This window comes from Oncorhynchus clarkii, chromosome 3 (genome assembly GCF_045791955.1).
Source record: "Oncorhynchus clarkii lewisi isolate Uvic-CL-2024 chromosome 3, UVic_Ocla_1.0, whole genome shotgun sequence".
Lineage (NCBI taxonomy): Eukaryota > Metazoa > Chordata > Actinopteri > Salmoniformes > Salmonidae > Oncorhynchus > Oncorhynchus clarkii.
In genome coordinates, this window is record NC_092149.1 from 80,642,559 (window position 1) to 80,662,127 (window position 19,569).

General features: G+C 43.6%; 1 protein-coding gene across 1 annotated transcript in view; it reads right to left on the reverse strand.

The window, feature by feature from the left end:
• LOC139405497 (collagen alpha-2(V) chain-like) overlaps nt 1-19,569 on the reverse strand; it is a 65,746-nt gene that overhangs the window by 15,403 nt on the left and 30,774 nt on the right. The window contains exons 2-18 of the mRNA XM_071147866.1: nt 11,157-11,381; nt 10,178-10,197; nt 10,005-10,070; nt 9,630-9,683; nt 8,331-8,423; nt 6,612-6,689; nt 6,381-6,425; nt 6,217-6,270; nt 5,873-5,926; nt 5,471-5,524; nt 5,327-5,380; nt 5,122-5,175; nt 4,459-4,503; nt 1,353-1,406; nt 1,016-1,060; nt 701-754; nt 395-493 (exon numbers count right to left, since the gene is read on the reverse strand). Of these exons, the coding sequence (XP_071003967.1) occupies nt 395-493; nt 701-754; nt 1,016-1,060; nt 1,353-1,406; nt 4,459-4,503; nt 5,122-5,175; nt 5,327-5,380; nt 5,471-5,524; nt 5,873-5,926; nt 6,217-6,270; nt 6,381-6,425; nt 6,612-6,689; nt 8,331-8,423; nt 9,630-9,683; nt 10,005-10,070; nt 10,178-10,197; nt 11,157-11,381 (1,148 nt within the window). The remainder of the gene's footprint in view (nt 1-394; nt 494-700; nt 755-1,015; nt 1,061-1,352; nt 1,407-4,458; nt 4,504-5,121; nt 5,176-5,326; nt 5,381-5,470; nt 5,525-5,872; nt 5,927-6,216; nt 6,271-6,380; nt 6,426-6,611; nt 6,690-8,330; nt 8,424-9,629; nt 9,684-10,004; nt 10,071-10,177; nt 10,198-11,156; nt 11,382-19,569) is intronic.

Below are 19,569 nucleotides of genomic sequence, written 5' to 3' on the forward strand. Positions count from 1 at the left end.
AATGTGTGAAAATTATGATAATGCCCTTTTAGTGTAATAGCTGTTTGAAAAGACCTCCGCAAATGTCAGCCTGTTTTGATGGGATGGAGTTTTGGTCTGCCTGGTGACATCATTAGGAAATAGACCAATATGAAAGAGAGTTCCAAACCTCTCTGCCAATAACAGCTAGTTTTCAGTTTTCCCCTCCCCACTCAGACCACTCCGAGACAGTCTTAGCAAAATTGAGAAAGTACTCATTGCTAAGAAGCTATTTTTGTATCTTTTTGACAATATTAAGTGAAAACAATTAGAGTACAGTATTTAATTGATACCCAGAAATGACTTGTTATTGAGATCAAGATGGCTGCATTGAACCTTCAATAAATAGAGTAGATGTTAGAAATAAGAGCCGTACTTGTAGGCCAATTGCCCCTGCCCTGCCTTGGTGTCCTGTCTCACCCCTCTGGCCCTGTTGCCCCTCGGGGCCCCGCACTCCTGTGGCACCCGGTTGGCCCTGGAGAAGAGAAACAGAAATCCTCAATGAGTCCATTTTATCTACATAGCCCTGCATAAACTTATTAGCTAGCAATATCTGTTGCTAGGTTACATATATAACATGATGTATAGAACATTACATATACAAACTCTGAAGTCTCAATTCGTATCGAATAGATTTGAATATGGATTAAATACTTAATGTTCTACTTGACAGTCTACTTGCCTTCATTCCTGGAATTCCTGGATATCCTGGGGGACCATTGATACCTAATGGACCCTGCAAGCATAAAACCAGAAAAGTTAATTTATTCATCGCTGAAAAGCTTTAATATGCTAGTAGCAACTCTAGTGTGTTGAGGAATATGCTAGTAGTAACTCCAGTGTGTTGAGTAATGATAGTAGCAACTCCAGTGTGTTGAGTAATATGCTAGTAGCAACTCTAGTGTGTTGAGTAACATGCTAGTAGCAACTCCAGTGTGTTGAGTTATTCTATGAATTTCATAAACAATTGATAATAAGATACGTCTACTTGTCTTACCATCGGACCTGGTTTGCCAATGTTCCCAGGAGGACCTTTCATACCCTGCCGTAAAAAACAAACAGTTGATTGGATTCAAATAGAAATACAATCGTCAGGTCTTGTGAAGACATACATCGGAAATGTGTAATGTGTACGTTTGGCAAAGACTGTACATGGCCACAAAAATATATTTGAAATAATAATTGAGCACTAGGTGAATATAAGCTTGTTATGTGGAGGTATTAAGTGTATACCTTTCATTGTGTACTGTATATAAAAAGCAGCAATACATCTGAGAATGCTATTATTGGCTGTGTGGAATAATGCACTTTATTAAAAGTGTTTTCATTCTTACCGGTATTCCATTAGCTCCTAAGCGGCCTCTCTCCCCAGGCATGCCTCTAGGGCCCTAAAAAGCCATAAGTCATGATTGCTTTTACAGTGGCAGAACAATAAACATATAAATGTAAGAAAAAAGTGACCATTCGAGTAAAAGTTTTAATTGGCCGTGAGTTGACGCACTAGGACGAGGCCTTTCTACAGTCCTGCAAATAGGTCCAACTGCTGCTCCTGAGCAACCATGAAGCAACACCATTATGCTTCATGTCTTATTAATTAAATAGGCTTCTACGAAAAGGAAAAAAAATCATTTGAAACATTTTTTTGTATTTGTTTTATTTGGATAATTTATTAATTAAACTATGCCTGTTAGTTATGCATATTGCATTGTTCATTTTAGACAGCTGAAAGATATGAAAGCCAAAGGTAATCTATCAGTACAGCTTTTCTTCATGAACTGTATCCACATACTGGCTTCCTCTGCTTGTCTCTTTGTACTGGTCAAAGCCAACACCAGGTTAGACTGTGAAGGATCTGGACTGGTCAAAGCACACACCAGGTTAGACTGTGAAGGATCTGTACTGGTCAAAGCCAACACCAGGTTAGACTGTGAAGGATCTGTACTGGTCAATGCCAACACCAGGTTAGACTGTGAAGGATCTGGACTGGTCAAAGCCAACACCAGGTTAGACTGTGAAGGATCTGGACTGGTCAAAGCACACACCAGGTTAGACTGTGAAGGATCTGTACTGGTCAAAGCCAACACCAGGTTAGACTGTGAAGGATCTGTACTGGTCAATGCCAACACCAGGTTAGACTGTGAAGGATCTGGACTGGTCAAAGCCAACACCAGGTTAGACTGTGAAGGATCTGGACTGGTCAAAGCCAACACCAGGTTAGACTGTGAAGGATCTGGACTGGTCAAAGCCAACACCAGGTTAGACTGTGAAGGATCTGTACTGGTCAAAGCCAACACCAGGTTAGACTGTGAAGGATCTGGACTGGTCAAAGCCAACACCAGGTTAGACTGTGAAGGATCTGTTGTACTGGTCAAAGCCAACACCAGGTTAGACTGTGAAGGATCTGGACTGGTCAAAGCCAACACCAGGTTAGAATGTGAAGGATCTGTACTGGTCAAAGCCAACACCAGGTTAGACTGTGAAGGATCTGTACTGGTCAAAGCCAACACCAGGTTAGACTGTGCAGGATCTGTACTGGTCAAAGCCAACACCAGGTTAGACTGTGAAGGATCTGTACGGGTCAAAGCCAACCCTGGGTTAGACTATGAAGGATCTGTACTGGTCAAAGCCAACACCAGGTTAGACTGTGAAGAATCTGTTGTACTGGTCAAAGCCAACACCGGGTTAGACTGTGAAGGATCTGTACTGGTCAAAGCCAATACCAGGTTAGACTGTGAAGGATCTGTAATGGTCAAAGCCAACACAAGGTTAGACTATGAATGATCTGTACTGGTCAAAGCCAACACTAGGTTAGACTGTGAAGGATCTGTACTGGTCAAAGCCAACACCAGGTTAGACTGTGAAGGATCTGTACTGGTCAAAGCCAACACCAGGTTAGACTATGAAGGATCTGTACTGGTCAAAGCCAACACCAGGTTAGACTGTGAAGGATCTGTACTGGTCAAAGCCAACACCAGGTTAGACTGTGAAGGATCTGTACTGGTCAAAGCCAACACCAGGTTAGACTGTGAAGGATCTGTACTGGTCAAAGCCAACACCAGGTTAGACTGTGAAGGATCTGTACTGGTCAAAGCCAACACCAGGTTAGACTGTGAAGGATCTGTACTGGTCAAAGCCAACACCAGGTTAGACTGTGAAGGATCTGTACTGGTCAAAGCCAACACCAGGTTAGACTATGAAGGATCTGTACTGGTCAAAGCCAACACCAGGTTAGACTGTGAAGGATCTGTACTGGTCAAAGCCAACACCAGGTTAGACTGTGAAGGATCTGTACTGATCAAAGCCAACACCAGGTTAGACTGTGAAGGATCTGTACTGGTCAAAGCCAACACCAGGTTAGACTGTGAAGAATCTGTACTGGTCAAAGCCAACACCAGGTTAGACTGTGAAGGATCTGGACTGGTCAAAGCCAACACCAGGTTAGACTGTGAAGGATCTGTACTGGTCAAAGCCAACACCAGGTATGACTGTGAAGAATCTGTTGTACTGGTCAAAGCCAACACCAGGTTAGACTGTGAAGGATCTGTTGTACTGGTCAAAGCCAACACCAGGTTAGACTGTGAAGAATCTGTTGTACTGGTCAAAGCCAACACCAGGTTAGACTGTGAAGAATCTGTTGTACTGGTCAAAGCCAACACCAGGTTAGACTGTGAAGAATCTGTTGTACTGGTCAAAGCCAACACCAGGTTAGACTGTGAAGGATCTGTTGTACTGGTCAAAGCCAACACCAGGTATGACTGTGATCTGTTGTACTGGTCAAAGCCAACACCATGAAGAATCTGTTGTACTGGTGTTGTACTGGTCAAAGCCAACACCAGGTTATGACTGTGAAGGATCTGTTGTACTGGTCAAAGCCAACACCAGGTATGACTGTGAAGAATCTGTTGTACTGGTCAAAGCCAACACCAGGTTAGACTGTGAAGGATCTGTTGTACTGGTCAAAGCCAACACCAGGTATGCATCCACCATTTTGCTTTCACCGATCTTATTTTTTTGATTGGTGCAGAAGTTGAGAAATCTTCTAATGATCAAATAGCAAATTGCTATGAGCGTAACAGTCACTCTATTTATGTCAGTGGTCTTTGCTTTAAATTGGTATCAACATTATAGTCACTCTATTTATGTCAGTGGTCTTTGCTTTAAATTGGTATCAACATTACAGTCACTCTATTTATGTCAGTGGTCTTTGCTTTAAATTGGTATCAACATTACAGTCACTCTATTTATGTCAGTGGTCTTTGCTTTAAATTGGTATCAACATTACAGTCACTCTATTTATGTCAGTGGTCTTTGCTTTAAATTGGTATCAACATTACAGTCACTCTATTTATCTTAGTGTTCTCTGCCATGATTTGCATTTTGTCAGAGACAGCACAAGTGGTTAGTACACAATACTGTATATTTAAAGTATGTTCCACTTACCATAGGGCCAGGTGTGCCAATCGGACCAGTGGGGCCTAATGCACCCTAAGAGATCGATGACAGAAACATTGCATTCATTAATACATGCTTAGCAACACTCTACAGCACGTGCCCAAACTCATTACACGGAGGGATGAGATTCGACAGTTCTTCGCTCCACCCTTGTACTTGATTGATGAATTAAGACACAGACACACGCCTACACATGATAACACACACACACACGTATGGATTTTGAGTTGTAGATATGTGGTAGTAGAGTAGAGACCTGAGGGAACATACTTCATGTGTTGGGAAGGTCTTCATTTAAAGAAGAAAACAATAAACCTGCAGACACTCAGCCCTTCTGTGGAATGAGTTTGACACCCTGATCTACAGGAATGCATAGTTATACGTATCATATATGATATATTATCTGTATGAAACTGATGTATCATGACTAGAAATAACTATGGGGTCTACATGAATCATGAAACCAGTTAGTTATAACATGATATCTATATGAATATCACTGTCAGTTATAAAACCACTTAGTTATAACATAATATCTATATGAATACCACTGTCATTTATAAAACCAGTTAGTTATAACATAATATATATATGAATATCACTGTCAGTTATAAAACCAGTTAGTTATAACATAATATGTAGATTGTCTACCTTGGATCCGACACTTCCAGTTTCTCCTCTTAAACCCATTGGACCTGAGTGACCCTGAAAGATGGAACGTGTATTTCTCCATTAATAATAACAATAATAACAATAATAATAATACATTTCATTTGTAAAGTTCTTTTAATTACAGCGTTAGCTCAAAGCTCTAAATAAGCAAAAATATATATATATTGAATGGGGTTATACTTACTCTATGGCCTTTCAATCCCGGAGGCCCTGGTGTCCCTGGAAATCCTCTAGCTCCCTGAAATATATTACATGGTATTTGAGTACAGCATTGCAGTCATTTTAGTAATAATTTCAAGCATAACACTTCTATTGATACATAACTTACTGCTGATCCAGGGAATCCCATCTCTCCTGAATTTCCAGATTTCCCTGCTTCTCCCTAGGATGACATCACAAGAGATGAGTAGCATTTACTAAGTATAAAGGGTGACGTTTCTTACACATCATGGGGGAGTAAGGTTAGCGTGCCTTCAATATGGTATATGTTCATGTCTTTTGAGGATGTTTCTGTTGGGAAGGTTATTGTGACACAGAGCATCTGGAATGCAGTCCATCTTGGAATGCAGTCCATGGAATGCAGTCCATAGAAATGCAATCCATCTTGGAATGCGGTCCATGGAATGCAGTCCATCTTTGAATGCAGTCCATAGAAATGCAATCCATCTTTGAATGCAGTCGATGGAATGGCGCCAGTACTTCTGGTGAACAGAGATGAGAGTTTACTCACGTCTTCACCCGGCTTTCCTGGTGGCCCTTCAGGTCCCCTTTGTCCAGATTGACCCTACAACAGAAGATTATGATAAGACATTATAATGCATTATAATGCATTATAAATAATATATTATATCTGTCAGCTTAATGTCAAGTGTTACCAGGAGATTTAATGGTCAACATAAACAGTTGCACATATTGTATAATCTGTCACTTTTGTGTTGTTTGTTTTCAAGAAGATGGATGTGCCAACACGACACAAGGTGCTATTCTTTATAGACACATAGTTGAGAATGGTCGCAATAAACAGGGAACACCGGACCAGAAACATAACATATGACAAAGAGAAAGTTGTCGTACCATGTGACCTGGATCACCAACTTCCCCATGGGGTCCTTGCGGTCCAGAATGGCCCTGAGAGAGCGAGAGAAAGAGGGAGAGCGAGAGAGAACAAAGAGAGTGAACGGCTTGCTCCAAATATAATTGTTTAAAATTATTTTTTAAATTCGTTGTTTTTAACTTACAGGGTTTCCATTTGGCCCAGGAGGTCCTCTTGCTCCTGCCTCTCCCTAAAACACAGGTCGCATAATTGTACACAGAATCATAAACGTTATGAGCCCACTTACACCCATATTTCAACAAATTCAAAACATACACCAACATCACCACAAAAGCTAAATTATCCAAGCCATAGTAAATAAATATGGCACAAGAAACTTGTGTGACCCAAGATGGTTCCACTGCACCCTTCTTACCCTAGTTCCTGGCATCATGGCCATTTGGCCGGCTGATTTCTCATCCCCAAATCCTCCTGCCATCTGAGCTCCCAGTCCCTGGGGAAACAGAACAGTGATTTACAGTATTGGATATTCAACCTGAAACTCAGAGGACATCTCCTCTCCTGTCCTGTGTGTTATGAAATCTTCAGGGATCCTGTGGTTCTGTGTTGCAGCCACAGCGCCTGCAAAACCTGCCTTGAGGAGTACTGGAAACATATGGAAGACCAGGAGTGTCCAGTCTGCAGGAGGATCTCCTCAATGCCTTTCCCAGCAGTGAACCTTACCTTGAAGAGGCTGTGTGAGGGCTTCCTACAGAAGAGGAGCTCCAGAGATGCAGCTGGGTTCCAGAGGCTCTGCACTCGACACAAAGAGAAACTCAAGCTCTTCTGTCCGGAGGATCAACAGCCTGTCTGTTTAGTGTGTCGGGATTCAAGAACACACACAGGACACAAGTTCTGTCCCGTATTTCAAATTGTCCAGGATCACAAAGAAAGAGTAAAGGTTGAACTGGAGCTCTTGAAGGAGAAGCTGGGTCTTTTTACTGAATCCAAACTAACCTGTCATCAAACAGCAAGGTACATTAAGACAATTTTACACAAATGCAGATCAGGATAGAGTTTGATGATCTTCGGAAAATTCTGCGAGATGAAGAGGAGGCCAGGATACGTACTCTAAGGGAGGAAGAGAAGGAGAAGATTTGGATGGTAAATGAGAAGACTGAAGAGATTACCAAAGTTATCTTGAGTCTTTCAGATCAGAGCCGTAGAGGAGTGTCTAAAGGGTGACTATATCCCCTTCCAGGAGAGATACAAGGACATTCTATACAAGGCCAGATCCCAGTCCACAGTAGCGGATCCACAACTGCACTCAGGAGCACTAATAAACATGGGCAAACACCTGTAGACCTCCACAAGTCTGGTTCATCTTTGGGAGCAATTTCCAAATGCCCGAAGGTACCACATTCATCTGTACAAACAATAGTACGCAAGTATAAACAGCATGGGACCATGCAGCCATCATACCGCTCAGGAAGGAGACGCGTTCTGTCTGCTAGAGATTAACGTACTTTGGTGCGAAAAGTGCAAATCAATCCCAGAACAACAGCAAAGGACCTCATGAAGATGCTGGAGCAAACGGGTACAAAAGTATCTATATCCACAGTAAAACGAGTCATATATCATCATAACCTGAAAGGCCACTCAGCAAGGACGAAGCCACGGCTCCAAAACTGCCTTAAAAAATCCAGACTACGGTTTGCATCTGCACATAGGAACAAAGATCGTACTTTTTGGAGAAATGTCCTCTGGTCTCATGAAACATAATAGAACAGTTTGGCCATAATGACCATCGTTATGTTTGGAGGAAAATGGGGGAGGATTGCAAGCCGAAGAACACCATCCCAACCGTGAAGCACGGGGGTGGCAGCATCATGTTGTGGGGGGTGCTTTTCTGCAGGAGGGATTAGTGTACTTCACAAAATAGATGGCTTCATGGGGAAGGAAAATGATGTGGATATATTGAGGCAACATCTCAAGACATCAGTCAGGGAAGAATACACTACATGATGGTAACGCTTAACAATAACGTTGCCTTTAGAAAGGGTTTATACTTATTGACAGTCAATTAAACATTTATAGACATGTTATACACTTGAGATGATACATGCTTATGAGGGGTGGGTATTGTGGTACATACTCCTGGTGGACCCTGGTTTCCTGCAGGCCCTGGTTCTCCTGGGTTTCCAGGCACACCAGGCTCTCCGTCGTATCCTGCTTGTCCACGCAGCCCCTTTAGATAGATAATGTCATGTTAATATAAGCAACTCATAAGAAGTAAATACTGTGTCATTCATTAAGTGCCAAATCGTAAACTTGTTACTGTGTAAACTCCCCCCCCCCCCCCCCCCCTCAACTCTTGTATTGATATCAGTGACCCCTGAGATCTCCATTTATGTTTAGTAGCATAATGTGTAGACAGACATATTGTCTTGTGTTCTAAAGCAGGTTTTCTAGTTGATACGCAATAACAGTGGAGGATGAAAGCAGACACAATGAGAAAACAAAAAATTAATCATGAGCGGTACACCGAGGACATATTATGTCATAAATCATAAAGAGTAATGATGTTCTGCTAAATGTATGTCCTCAATTGGATCAGCATTCCAATGAGAGGGACATGTTCATTCATCATTTAGGTTTTTGTTGTGAACTGAATTTAAATGAAATACATACGTTTGCGGAATGGGTCTTTTGGGAGTGCATTCCAATGATAATGTAATGTCATTGAAACTGAAAATAAATGGTGTGTTGATTGTTTGTTTGTTTTTATCCCAGTGTTTTTCACCAAAGAGAAAAATCTCCACACAGTGCAGAGTATATATATGTTTGTCTACTGTCTTTAACAGGTCATGTACTGTTGATTATCTTTGAAGATACTGTATTCTATTTGAGCATAACAATGAAAGCCATTTTTTTTTAATCAATATAATTATTTTATGTCCATAATCACATACATTAGTTGCTTCTCTGAAATACCCTAATTCAATAGAGACTGAGTAGTACGTAAATTGTCATGTCTCAGCTTGGTTGTCCTGGAGTGGAAATGACACCATTAAGGCTGTGTTATACCTGCCATTATATAATGACTAAATATTCCTTTAGCATATTTTCCAAATCAAGCTACATCACATTGGGTTTTTATAAGACAAGCTCTGTGTGGACTGCACAGTTGGGGCCACATGGATCACTTCTGAGGGGGTGTCACAGAAAAGAGTTGGGTGATCATACTATTTAGGTCCAGAAAAAGGAATGATTAAGGATTTGCTATTTGGCAAAGATCCAACTTGTATTGAAACTCACTATTTTTGGTTGTTGTCAACGTGTCAATGTAAATAAGTATACAGTACAGGACTCCAGCGTAGCTACAACGTGATATGTTTGCTCTACATGCATCCTAGAGGTGTGTGTGTTTTCACAAGTCATGTTTGGAACGTACAGGTCTTCCTTTCTGGCCTCGGTCCCCTCTGAATCCTGGAGATCCGGGAGGCCCCTGTTGTCGAACAAAAAGAACGGATGGGAAAAGCCACACTAATGTCCCTTCATTAATCACATGATGGCATCATTACTGATATGGAGGAAAGTCATTATTGATGCTCTGTCAAGTACAGGCAGGTAACTGTGTTGTAGGTAACTGTGCTCTTCTGCCATCTAGAGTTGACTGAAAGAGTCTTACAAAATCCACACCACAAGTGAGAAACAACTGGTAAAAAATGTAAGCCTTAAAGCTGTATTTTGGTGAATCTCGACAAAGCACTATATCACAAACTCAGTGTATAATAGATTCTGAAAACAAAGTGATCTATAAGCTTACCATAGGCCCAGGACGACCTCTGATCCCAGTCACCTGTGGTACATCTCCAGGTTCTCCTTTCTGACCCTAAAAACCAAGAGCAAGATTGCAGATGTTGCTTCACCGTTAAAATCAAGTTAGTAAAAATGTATTTTAAAGATTTTTGATAATCACAAGGAGATCCTAAAGCTTACCCTGTAGACTCTGCCAACATCTGAAAATGACAGAACAGACATAAACAAATAATTATCTTACAAAAGCCTGTAGTCTACAGTGTCATGAGTGTCACGAGTGTCATGAGTGCCATGAGTGTCATCAGTGTCATGAGTATCATCAGTGTCATCAGTGTCATGAGTGTCATCAGTGTCATCTATGCCATGAGTGTCATCAGTCTCATGAGTGTCACCAGTGTCACCAGTGTCATAAGTGTCATCAGTGTCATGAGTGTCACCAGTGTCATGAGTGTCACCAGTGTCATGAGTGTCATGAGTGTCATCAGTGTCATCTGTGCCATGAGTGTCATCAGTGCCATGAGTGTCATGAGTGTCATCAGTGTCATGAGTGTCATCAGTGTCATCTATGCCATGAGTGTCATGAGTGTCATCAGTCTCATGAGTGTCACCAGTGTCATCAGTGTCATCAGTGTCACCAGTGTCATGAGTGTCACCAGTGTCATGAGTGTCATCAGTGTCATCTGTGCCATGAGTGTCATGAGTGTCATCAGTGTCATGAGTGTCATCAGTGTCATCTATGCCATGAGTGTCATGAGTGTCATCAGTCTCATGAGTGTCACCAGTGTCATCAGTGTCATCAGTGTCACCAGTGTCATGAGTGTCACCAGTGTCATGAGTGTCATCAGTGTCATCTGTGCCATGAGTGTCATCAGTGTCATGAGTGTCACCAGTGTCACTAATGTCATGAGTGTAATCAGTGTCATCAGTGTCATAAGTGTCACCAGTGTCATGAGTGTCATCAATGTCATCAGTGTCACCAGTGTCATAAGTGTCATCAATGTCATCAGTGTCACCAGTGTCATAAGTGTCATCAGTGTCATGAGTGTCATCAGTGTCATCAGTGTCACCAGTGTCATCTGTGTATTAGTGTAGTAGTAGTTACACATTCAAACACAGTTCATACTGGGTTCTCTCATAAAAAATGTGTGTCTTTGCTCACCGGGTCTGCCATTGCCACTGGTGTCTGTGCTGCCCTCGCTCTGGCAGATGGGACAGCACTCGCCCTCGGGGATGATCACTTTCTCACAGTTGGAGAGCTCATCGCACTGGATCTCGTCGCACAGGACGGCGCCGTTGTCGCACACGCAGATCCGACATGGCTCCGGTTTCCAAATGTCTCGGTTGGTGTACACCTGGCCATCAACCGTGCAGCCCAAGTCATCTCCTGTGGAGGGTGGAACAGACAGGAAAGGTTAGACAGAAAAGGTCAGACAGGAAAGGTCAGACAGGGAAAGGTCAGACACGGAAGGTCAGACAGGGAAAGGACAGACAGGAAAGGTCACACAGGGAAAGGTCGCACAGGGAAAGGTCAGACAGGGAAAGGACAGACAGGAACGGTCAGACAGGAAAAGTCAAACAGGAAAGGTCAGACTGGGAAAGGACAGACAAGAAATGTCAGACAGGGAAAGGTCAGACAGGAAATGTCAAACAGGAAAGATCATGCAGGAAAGGTCAGATAGGAAAGGTCAGAGAGGGAAGGGTCAGACAGTAGAGGTCAGACAGGAACGGTCAGACAGGAAAAGTCAAACAGGAAAGGACAGACAGGAAAGATCAGACAGGAAAGGTCAGACAGGAAAGGTCAGACAGGAAAGGTCAGCAGGGAACATGAGCAACAGAAAGGAACTGTGATGGGTAGGAGCATATTAGAGAGATCTGCATTTCTGTGAATAAATTGATGAGAACAGGGACAGGAAGAAGTTGAACACAAAAAATTGGACCGCTGCTCTTAAAATTCACATTAAAGCTAATGTGGTGTCATTGTTCATTTGTACAATGTATTATCGCTAGATGCTACAATCATAGGCAGAAGGCAAAGAGGATGCCTAGTTCTGGGTTACTACATTAAGATAGACGTTACATGTTGAAAAATGCAATAAATGCCACAGTCCAGAACTGAGATAGATCAACATGAAGACACTAGTCATTGAAAGCGATGCACTGGTTAAATGTTATACTTCAGACTTTTTTAGTGGCTTGTGAACATGTTCTCATAGCTCTCTTCCTATTGGCTTCCTGTGTGGCTTCATGAGAGATTACATGTTTCCTCATTGGACATCGCAAAACCTTCTGCTTTCTTTACTGGCAGGCAGTATCACCAACAACAAAATTAACACAAACCCAATTGGACACTTTAAACACAGAAGAATAAATGCAGTGTTAGTGTAACAGAATCGTATTATTCTGTATCCTTAATCAACAACAGGTTGTTTAGAGGTAATGTGGAGCATATGTTTTCCATTAGGTACTGGATAACATCTCAGTTCAACTGCAGGTAGAAGAGGGTTCTGGAAAAGGTGACTGTCGGTTGTAGTAAAGTCTCCCCACTGTCAGACATGAGCTAACTTCCTCCAAAGGAATGACTTGAAAACCTGACTTACAGACTCACAAAAAAATGACCCAGCCACCAATGAAAAATGTCCCCGCATAGATCTACCAATAAAATACTAAACGTTTATTACACACACACAGAAAAGTAGTGGAAAAGGGATATTAAACAGTAATGGTGCTCTATAAAACACAAACCATCTTGAGTGCTTATGCAAATTTACAACAACGTTTCATGGGTTTACCTGGTCTACCTACCCCACATGCAGGAGAGACTTGGCTATATCAAGAAAAGCTCCCACTTGTTTTTAACACAATTTATACACATTTGCACCCACCCACTCATTGATTGTGATTAATATTTGTATCTACTTATTAATTTATTGAACTTCTACTCTACCAGGTTAGTAAGTTGACTGAGAAGAACACATTCTCATTCACAGCAACAACCTGATGGAGACTTGCTGGGGAAAGGAGAGCGGTTGAACTTTACTTTAGGGCACATTAGCATTTCTAGGTAGTCATGACAACTGACACACAAAACATAAACAAACGTATCATTCGACTGAGTTGATGGAGAAAAGGTGACTTGTAGGTCCTTTACCTGTTCTCGTCATAAACACCAGGTGGCATCCCTGAGCTTTATAGGTAACCATTTGACAAGAACTAGCCTCAGACTGGTCAGAGTGCCAGGGGAACATATCTACCAGACCAACAGCTCTCACAAGACTCTACTTTATGTTTCCACGTATAACTTAAGTTCCTCAGTGTGCTGTGAGATCTGACTGGGAGGAAACAGACTGAGCCGTCGGCTATGTCATCACCTTGGCACTGTGGGGGTAACGGATCATTCTAGATTAGCTCATCTGCTAAATGAACCATCTGTTATCTCACTCTGCAACATATACAAAACGGCCACAGGAAGAGTTTAGCCTAAAACTTTCGACTTCCTAAGATGGATGCCGTAGACGATGACCAACATTTTATAAAATTATGACAAAGTTATGACAAAAACTACACACAAAATTTATCCTGGAATACTTAGTTCACCATGATCTTATTCTGGGACGGCAGGGTAGCCTAGTGGTTAGAGTGTTTACCGGAAGGTTGCAAGTTCAAACCCCTGAGCTGACAAGGTAGAAATCTGTCGTTCTGCCCTTGAACAAGCAGTTAACCCACTGTTCCTAGGCTGTCATTGAAAATAAGAATTGGTTCTTAACTGACTTGCCTAGTTAAATAAAGGTCAAATATAAAAAAAATCGGAATATTAGAAGAAGATAAAGTGCATAAAAGTGTGTTGTCTACTCCAGGGGTTTCCAAACCCAGGTCGTTAACAGAGAGAAGATTTTGCAGGTTTGAATATTATTTCCTGCAATTGTATGAATTTTGCCAAGAGGTGCTGTGAACATTTTTGCTGACCCCCACAGTTTGGGAACCATTGGTATACTAAACAAAGAGAGGAGAGAACAGATAAGGGGAACCAAATACTCTTATTCTGGGAACTGGATCAAACTAGAGAGCCAGTGGGATGATGTAACTGATACCACCAATCATTTTTAAACATGCCTTAGCAAAACACAATGCGGATGGTATAGCCATCTCAAATTAAAGGAAACTACAGCCTTGGATAAGCTACAATATGGCTAAGTGATCCAATGTAATGGCTAATGTCTAATCTTATAATTGAGGGTACCATAATTCAAGGTATTTCGCCTGCCCTGATGAATGTCTGTGGTTATGAGTCATGCCGCCCACATCGGCCACACACACACACACACACACACACACACACACACACACACACACACACACACGCACACACGCACCTACCTCCTTCATCACCCCCTTGGGAACACCCCCACCCCACCCCCCTCCAACACCATCCCACAACAGACACCCATCCCTGGGTCTCAGAAGGTCTCCCGCCTGTCAGAATTGATCCATAGAGCCTGCCCTGCACCATGTCTCGCGTGAGATAACGGAAAACGACCCTGTGATACTCAGCAGGGTTCGCTACTCCATTTATCATCATTCTTTATCTCTGAACCTCTGTTTGTAACCAGCTGTGTTGTCTCCACACTAGTCTAGGCTCTTCAGACAGTAGGCGGTAGGCAGTAGACAGTAGGCGGTAGGCAGTAGGTAGTAGGCAGTAGACAGTAGACAGTAGACAGTAGACAGTAGGCAGAAGGCAGTAGGCAGTAGGCAGTAGACAGTAGACAGTAGGCAGTAGACAGTAGACAGTAGGCAGTAGACAGTAGGCAGAAGACAGTAGGCAGAAGACAGTAGACAGTAGACAGTAGACAGTAGACAGTAGGCAGTAGGCAGTAGACAGTAGACAGTAGACAGTAGGCAGAAGCCGGTAGACGGTAGACGGTAGGCGGTAGACGGTAGACGGTAGGCAGTAGGTAGTAGGCAGTGTCAGTAGGCAGAAGCCAGTAGACAGTAGACAGTAGACAGTAGGCAGAAGCCAGTAGGCAGTAGACAGTAGGCAGTAGGCAGTAGACAGTAGACAGTAGGCAGTAGGCAGTAGGCAGTAGACAGTAGGCAGTATACAGTAGAGAGTAGGCAGTAGGCAGTAGGCAGTAGACAGTAGACAGTAGGCAGTAGACAGTAGACAGTAGGCAGTAGACAGTAGGCAGTAGGCAGTAGGCAGTAGACAGTAGGCAGTATACAGTAGAGAGTAGGCAGTAGGCAGTAGGCAGTAGACAGTAGACAGTAGGCAGTAGACAGTAGACAGTAGGCAGTAGACAGTAGACAGTAGACAGTAGACAGTAGGCAGTAGACAGTAGACAGTAGGCAGTAGACAGTAGACAGTAGACAGTAGGCAGAAGCCAGTAGACAGTAGACAGTAGACAGTAGACAGTAGGTAGAAGCCAGTAGGCAGTAGACAGTAGGCGGTAGAGAGTAGACGGTAGACGGTAGGCGGTAGGCGGTAGACGGTAGACGGTAGACGGTAGACGGTAGACGGTAGACGGTAGGCAGTAGGCAGTAGACAGTAGACAGTAGACAGTAGACAGTAGACAGTAGGCAGTAGACAGTAGACATTAGACAGTAGGCAGTAGGCAGTAGACAGTAGACAGTAGGCAGTAGGCAGTTGACAGTAGACAGTAGGTAGATGGCAGTAGGCAGTAGACAGTAGACAGTAGGCAGTAGACAGTAGGCAGAAGCCAGTAGACAGTAGGCAGTAGACAGTAGACAGTAGGCAGTAGACAGTAGGCAGTAGGCAGTAGACAGTAGGCAGTAGTAGGCAGAAGCCAGTAGACAGTAGACAGTAGGCAGTAGGCAGAAGACAGTAGGCAGTAGGTAGAAGCCAGTAGGCAGTACGGTAGACGGTAGGCGGTAGACGGTAGACGGTAGACGGTAGACGGTAGACGGTAGGCAGTAGGCAGTAGACAGTAGACAGTAGACAGTAGACAGTAGACAGTAGGCAGTAGACAGTAGACATTAGACAGTAGACAGTAGACAGTAGGCAGTAGGCAGTAGACAGTAGACAGTAGGTAGATGGCAGTAGGCAGTAGACAGTAGACAGTAGGCAGTAGACAGTAGGCAGAAGCCAGTAGACAGTAGGCAGTAGACAGTAGACAGTAGGCAGTAGACAGTAGGCAGTAGGCAGTAGACAGTAGGCAGTAGACAGTAGGCAGAAGCCAGTAGACAGTAGACAGTAAGCAGTAGGCAGAAGACAGTAGGCAGTAGACAGTAGGCAGTAGACAGTAGAGAGTAGGCAGTAGAGAGTAGACGGTAGGCGGTAGACGGTAGACGGTAGTAGACGGTAGACGGTAGGCGGTAGGCGGTAGACGGTAGACGGTAGACGGTAGACGGTAGACGGTAGACAGTAGACAGTAGGCAGTAGTAGACACGACAGTAGTACGGTAGGCGGTAGGCGGTAGACGGTAGACGGTAGACGGTAGACGGTAGACGGTAGGCAGTAGGCAGTAGACAGTAGACAGTAGACAGTAGACAGTAGACAGTAGGCAGTAGACAGTAGACATTAGACAGTAGACAGTAGACAGTAGGCAGTAGGCAGTAGACAGTAGACAGTAGGCAGTAGGCAGTAGGCAGTTGACAGTAGACAGTAGGTAGATGGCAGTAGGCAGTAGACAGTAGACAGTAGGCAGTAGACAGTAGGCAGAAGCCAGTAGACAGTAGGCAGTAGACAGTAGACAGTAGGCAGTAGACAGTAGGCAGTAGGCAGTAGACAGTAGGCAGTAGACAGTAGGCAGAAGCCAGTAGACAGTAGACAGTAGGCAGTAGGCAGAAGACAGTAGGCAGTAGACAGTAGGCAGTAGACAGTAGAGAGTAGGCAGTAGAGAGTAGACGGTAGGCGGTAGACGGTAGACGGTAGGCGGTAGACGGTAGACGGTAGGCGGTAGGCGGTAGACGGTAGACGGTAGACGGTAGACAGTAGACAGTAGGTAGAAGCCAGTAGGCAGTAGACAGTAGGCGGTAGAGAGTAGACGGTAGACGGTAGGCGGTAGGCGGTAGACGGTAGACGGTAGACGGTAGACGGTAGACGGTAGGCAGTAGACAGTAGACAGTAGACAGTAGACAGTAGACAGTAGGCAGTAGACAGTAGACAGTAGACAGTAGACAGTAGACAGTAGGCAGTAGGCAGTAGACAGTAGACAGTAGGCAGTAGGCAGTTGACAGTAGACAGTAGGTAGATGGCAGTAGGCAGTAGACAGTAGACAGTAGGCAGTAGACAGTAGGCAGAAGCCAGTAGACAGTAGGCAGTAGACAGTAGACAGTAGGCAGTAGACAGTAGGCAGTAGGCAGTAGACAGTAGGCAGTAGACAGTAGGCAGAAGCCAGTAGACAGTAGACAGTAAGCAGTAGGCAGAAGACAGTAGGCAGTAGACAGTAGGCAGTAGACAGTAGAGAGTAGGCAGTAGAGAGTAGACGGTAGGCGGTAGACGGTAGACGGTAGGCGGTAGACGGTAGACGGTAGACGGTAGGCGGTAGACGGTAGACGGTAGACGGTAGACGGTAGACGGTAGACAGTAGACAGTAGGCAGTAGGCAGTAGACAGTAGGCAGAAGCCAGTAGACAGTAGACAGTAGGCAGTGTGCAGTAGACAGTTTCCAGCTCATTTATGTTCTATCTACTGTAAGACATTTGACAAGTCTGAATGTCCCGGGATAAAGCTCTGCTGTCCTGCCTCCAAGTACTGTACATAACTAAAGCAAGCACTTTGTTTAAACTTGATTCCCCGGTAAGTTACCAGTTTCCAGGCTATTGTTCTGTGAAAATGCAAGTTTGGATGAATTTAATTAATAAAACACTGGAACAAACAAAGAAAAAACGAATATTCATATGAATCCAAAAATGTTTTTGCAAAGCAGAGCAACTTATAGAGTGAGTAAATACATTTTATTTTTTACATTCCACTGTAGGAATCGAACCCACAACCCTGGCATTGCAAGTGCCATGCTCTACTAACTGAGCCACACGGGACCGTGCAGAGGGATCATCTCCCTAACTGTGCAGACGTATTAGTTTCCTAACCATATAGCTGTATTATTATTACAGGCAAGAGTATCTTAACTAGATGTACACATGATCTACACAAAATGTAACTAATTGTAAATACACTTCTATAAACTACAGAAGAATAAAAATGTCCAACTGGCCCTGTCAAGCGAAGGCATAGACCGCAGAGCTTGGAAAGTACCATTTTCCCTGTTGGGGTTTCGAAAGGGGGTGTCGGGAGCATTTGAAGTTTACAGTGAGAGAAGTGAGGTTTGCTGGGCGGTCTTAAAACCTCAGTGCAGGCCAGAGTAAGGAGGGGGTGGTTCACTTTTTCCTCCCCCTCAGCTTAATTCATCACAGGTTCCGTACTTTCAGCAGACGCCACATAAACCGGATAATCGTGACAACGGTGAAAAGGCATGCTCGTCTGATGCATATTTTCCATTAGTGTTCTCACTCAGTCTGTTGGTTTCCCCCACTGTTCTACAACATTTACTTTCTCCAGGTTTCTGAGAGAATGAGAGAATGTCTGGCTGTGTTCTTTGTACTACAGACTCACCAGACTGTTAGACGTTCCTCAGGGGGAACAAAAGCCAGATAACAATGAACCGCAACATTCGGCACTGAAACCATGTCACACATCTATGACAACTTGGAACAATCAGTGGGAAAGTGTGTAATACAATCATACAGCAGGCTGCATTTTTTTTTTTTTTTTACATATTTTTAACCTTTATTTAACCAGGCAAGTTAGTTAAGAGAAATAGTATTTACAATGACAGCCTACCCCGTCCAAACCCTAACCCAGACAACACTGGGACAATTATGCACTGCCCTATGGGACTCCCAATCACAGCCGGTTGTGATGAAATTGAACCAGAGTGTTGTAGTGACACCACTAGCACTGAGATGCAGTGCCTTAGACCGCTGCGCCACTCGGGAGCCCAGGAAATGGTTACTTTATGGATTTTCCCGGGTTAATGCGGAAAAACTCATGACACTGTGTTTGGGGAGTAGATTGCTGCAGCCAGAAGTCTAGAGGTTAAAACATGACCTTATGGAAACAATGAGTCATTTAAACTCTCTCTTTTCCAAGGACTCAACGTCAGCCAAACTGTTTCAGAAAGTAGGCTTACGTTTGTTTAAAATGAGCAAGATGTCCCGACTGCTCTGTCAGGTGTCAGACACATTCAAAAGCAGCCTAATCCTTGTACTAAGACTTAATCCTTTTAAATATTGATGGTTTTCTTTATAGCCTGAACTGATCTGTCATCTGGCAAGACCAGAATGTTCCGGCTGACTCTGCCTTCTTTCCCAGGTCATGCAGATGAGTTCCAGCTGCTGCGGCAGCTGTGCATGCCTGCTTTGAACCATCTGGTGGCGGACATAAATCTTCCAGTTCCTGCTACCCTTTGACCCCCCCCCCCCCCCCCCCCTCCTATAATTGGTTCACTGATTAATCTATCCAGGACAGTGATTGGTCACAAACAACTGGGTCACAATTTTATCTACTGAGCTTAGTGAAGGTTTCATAGCCCTTTATAACAGCTAGGTAGATGTTTC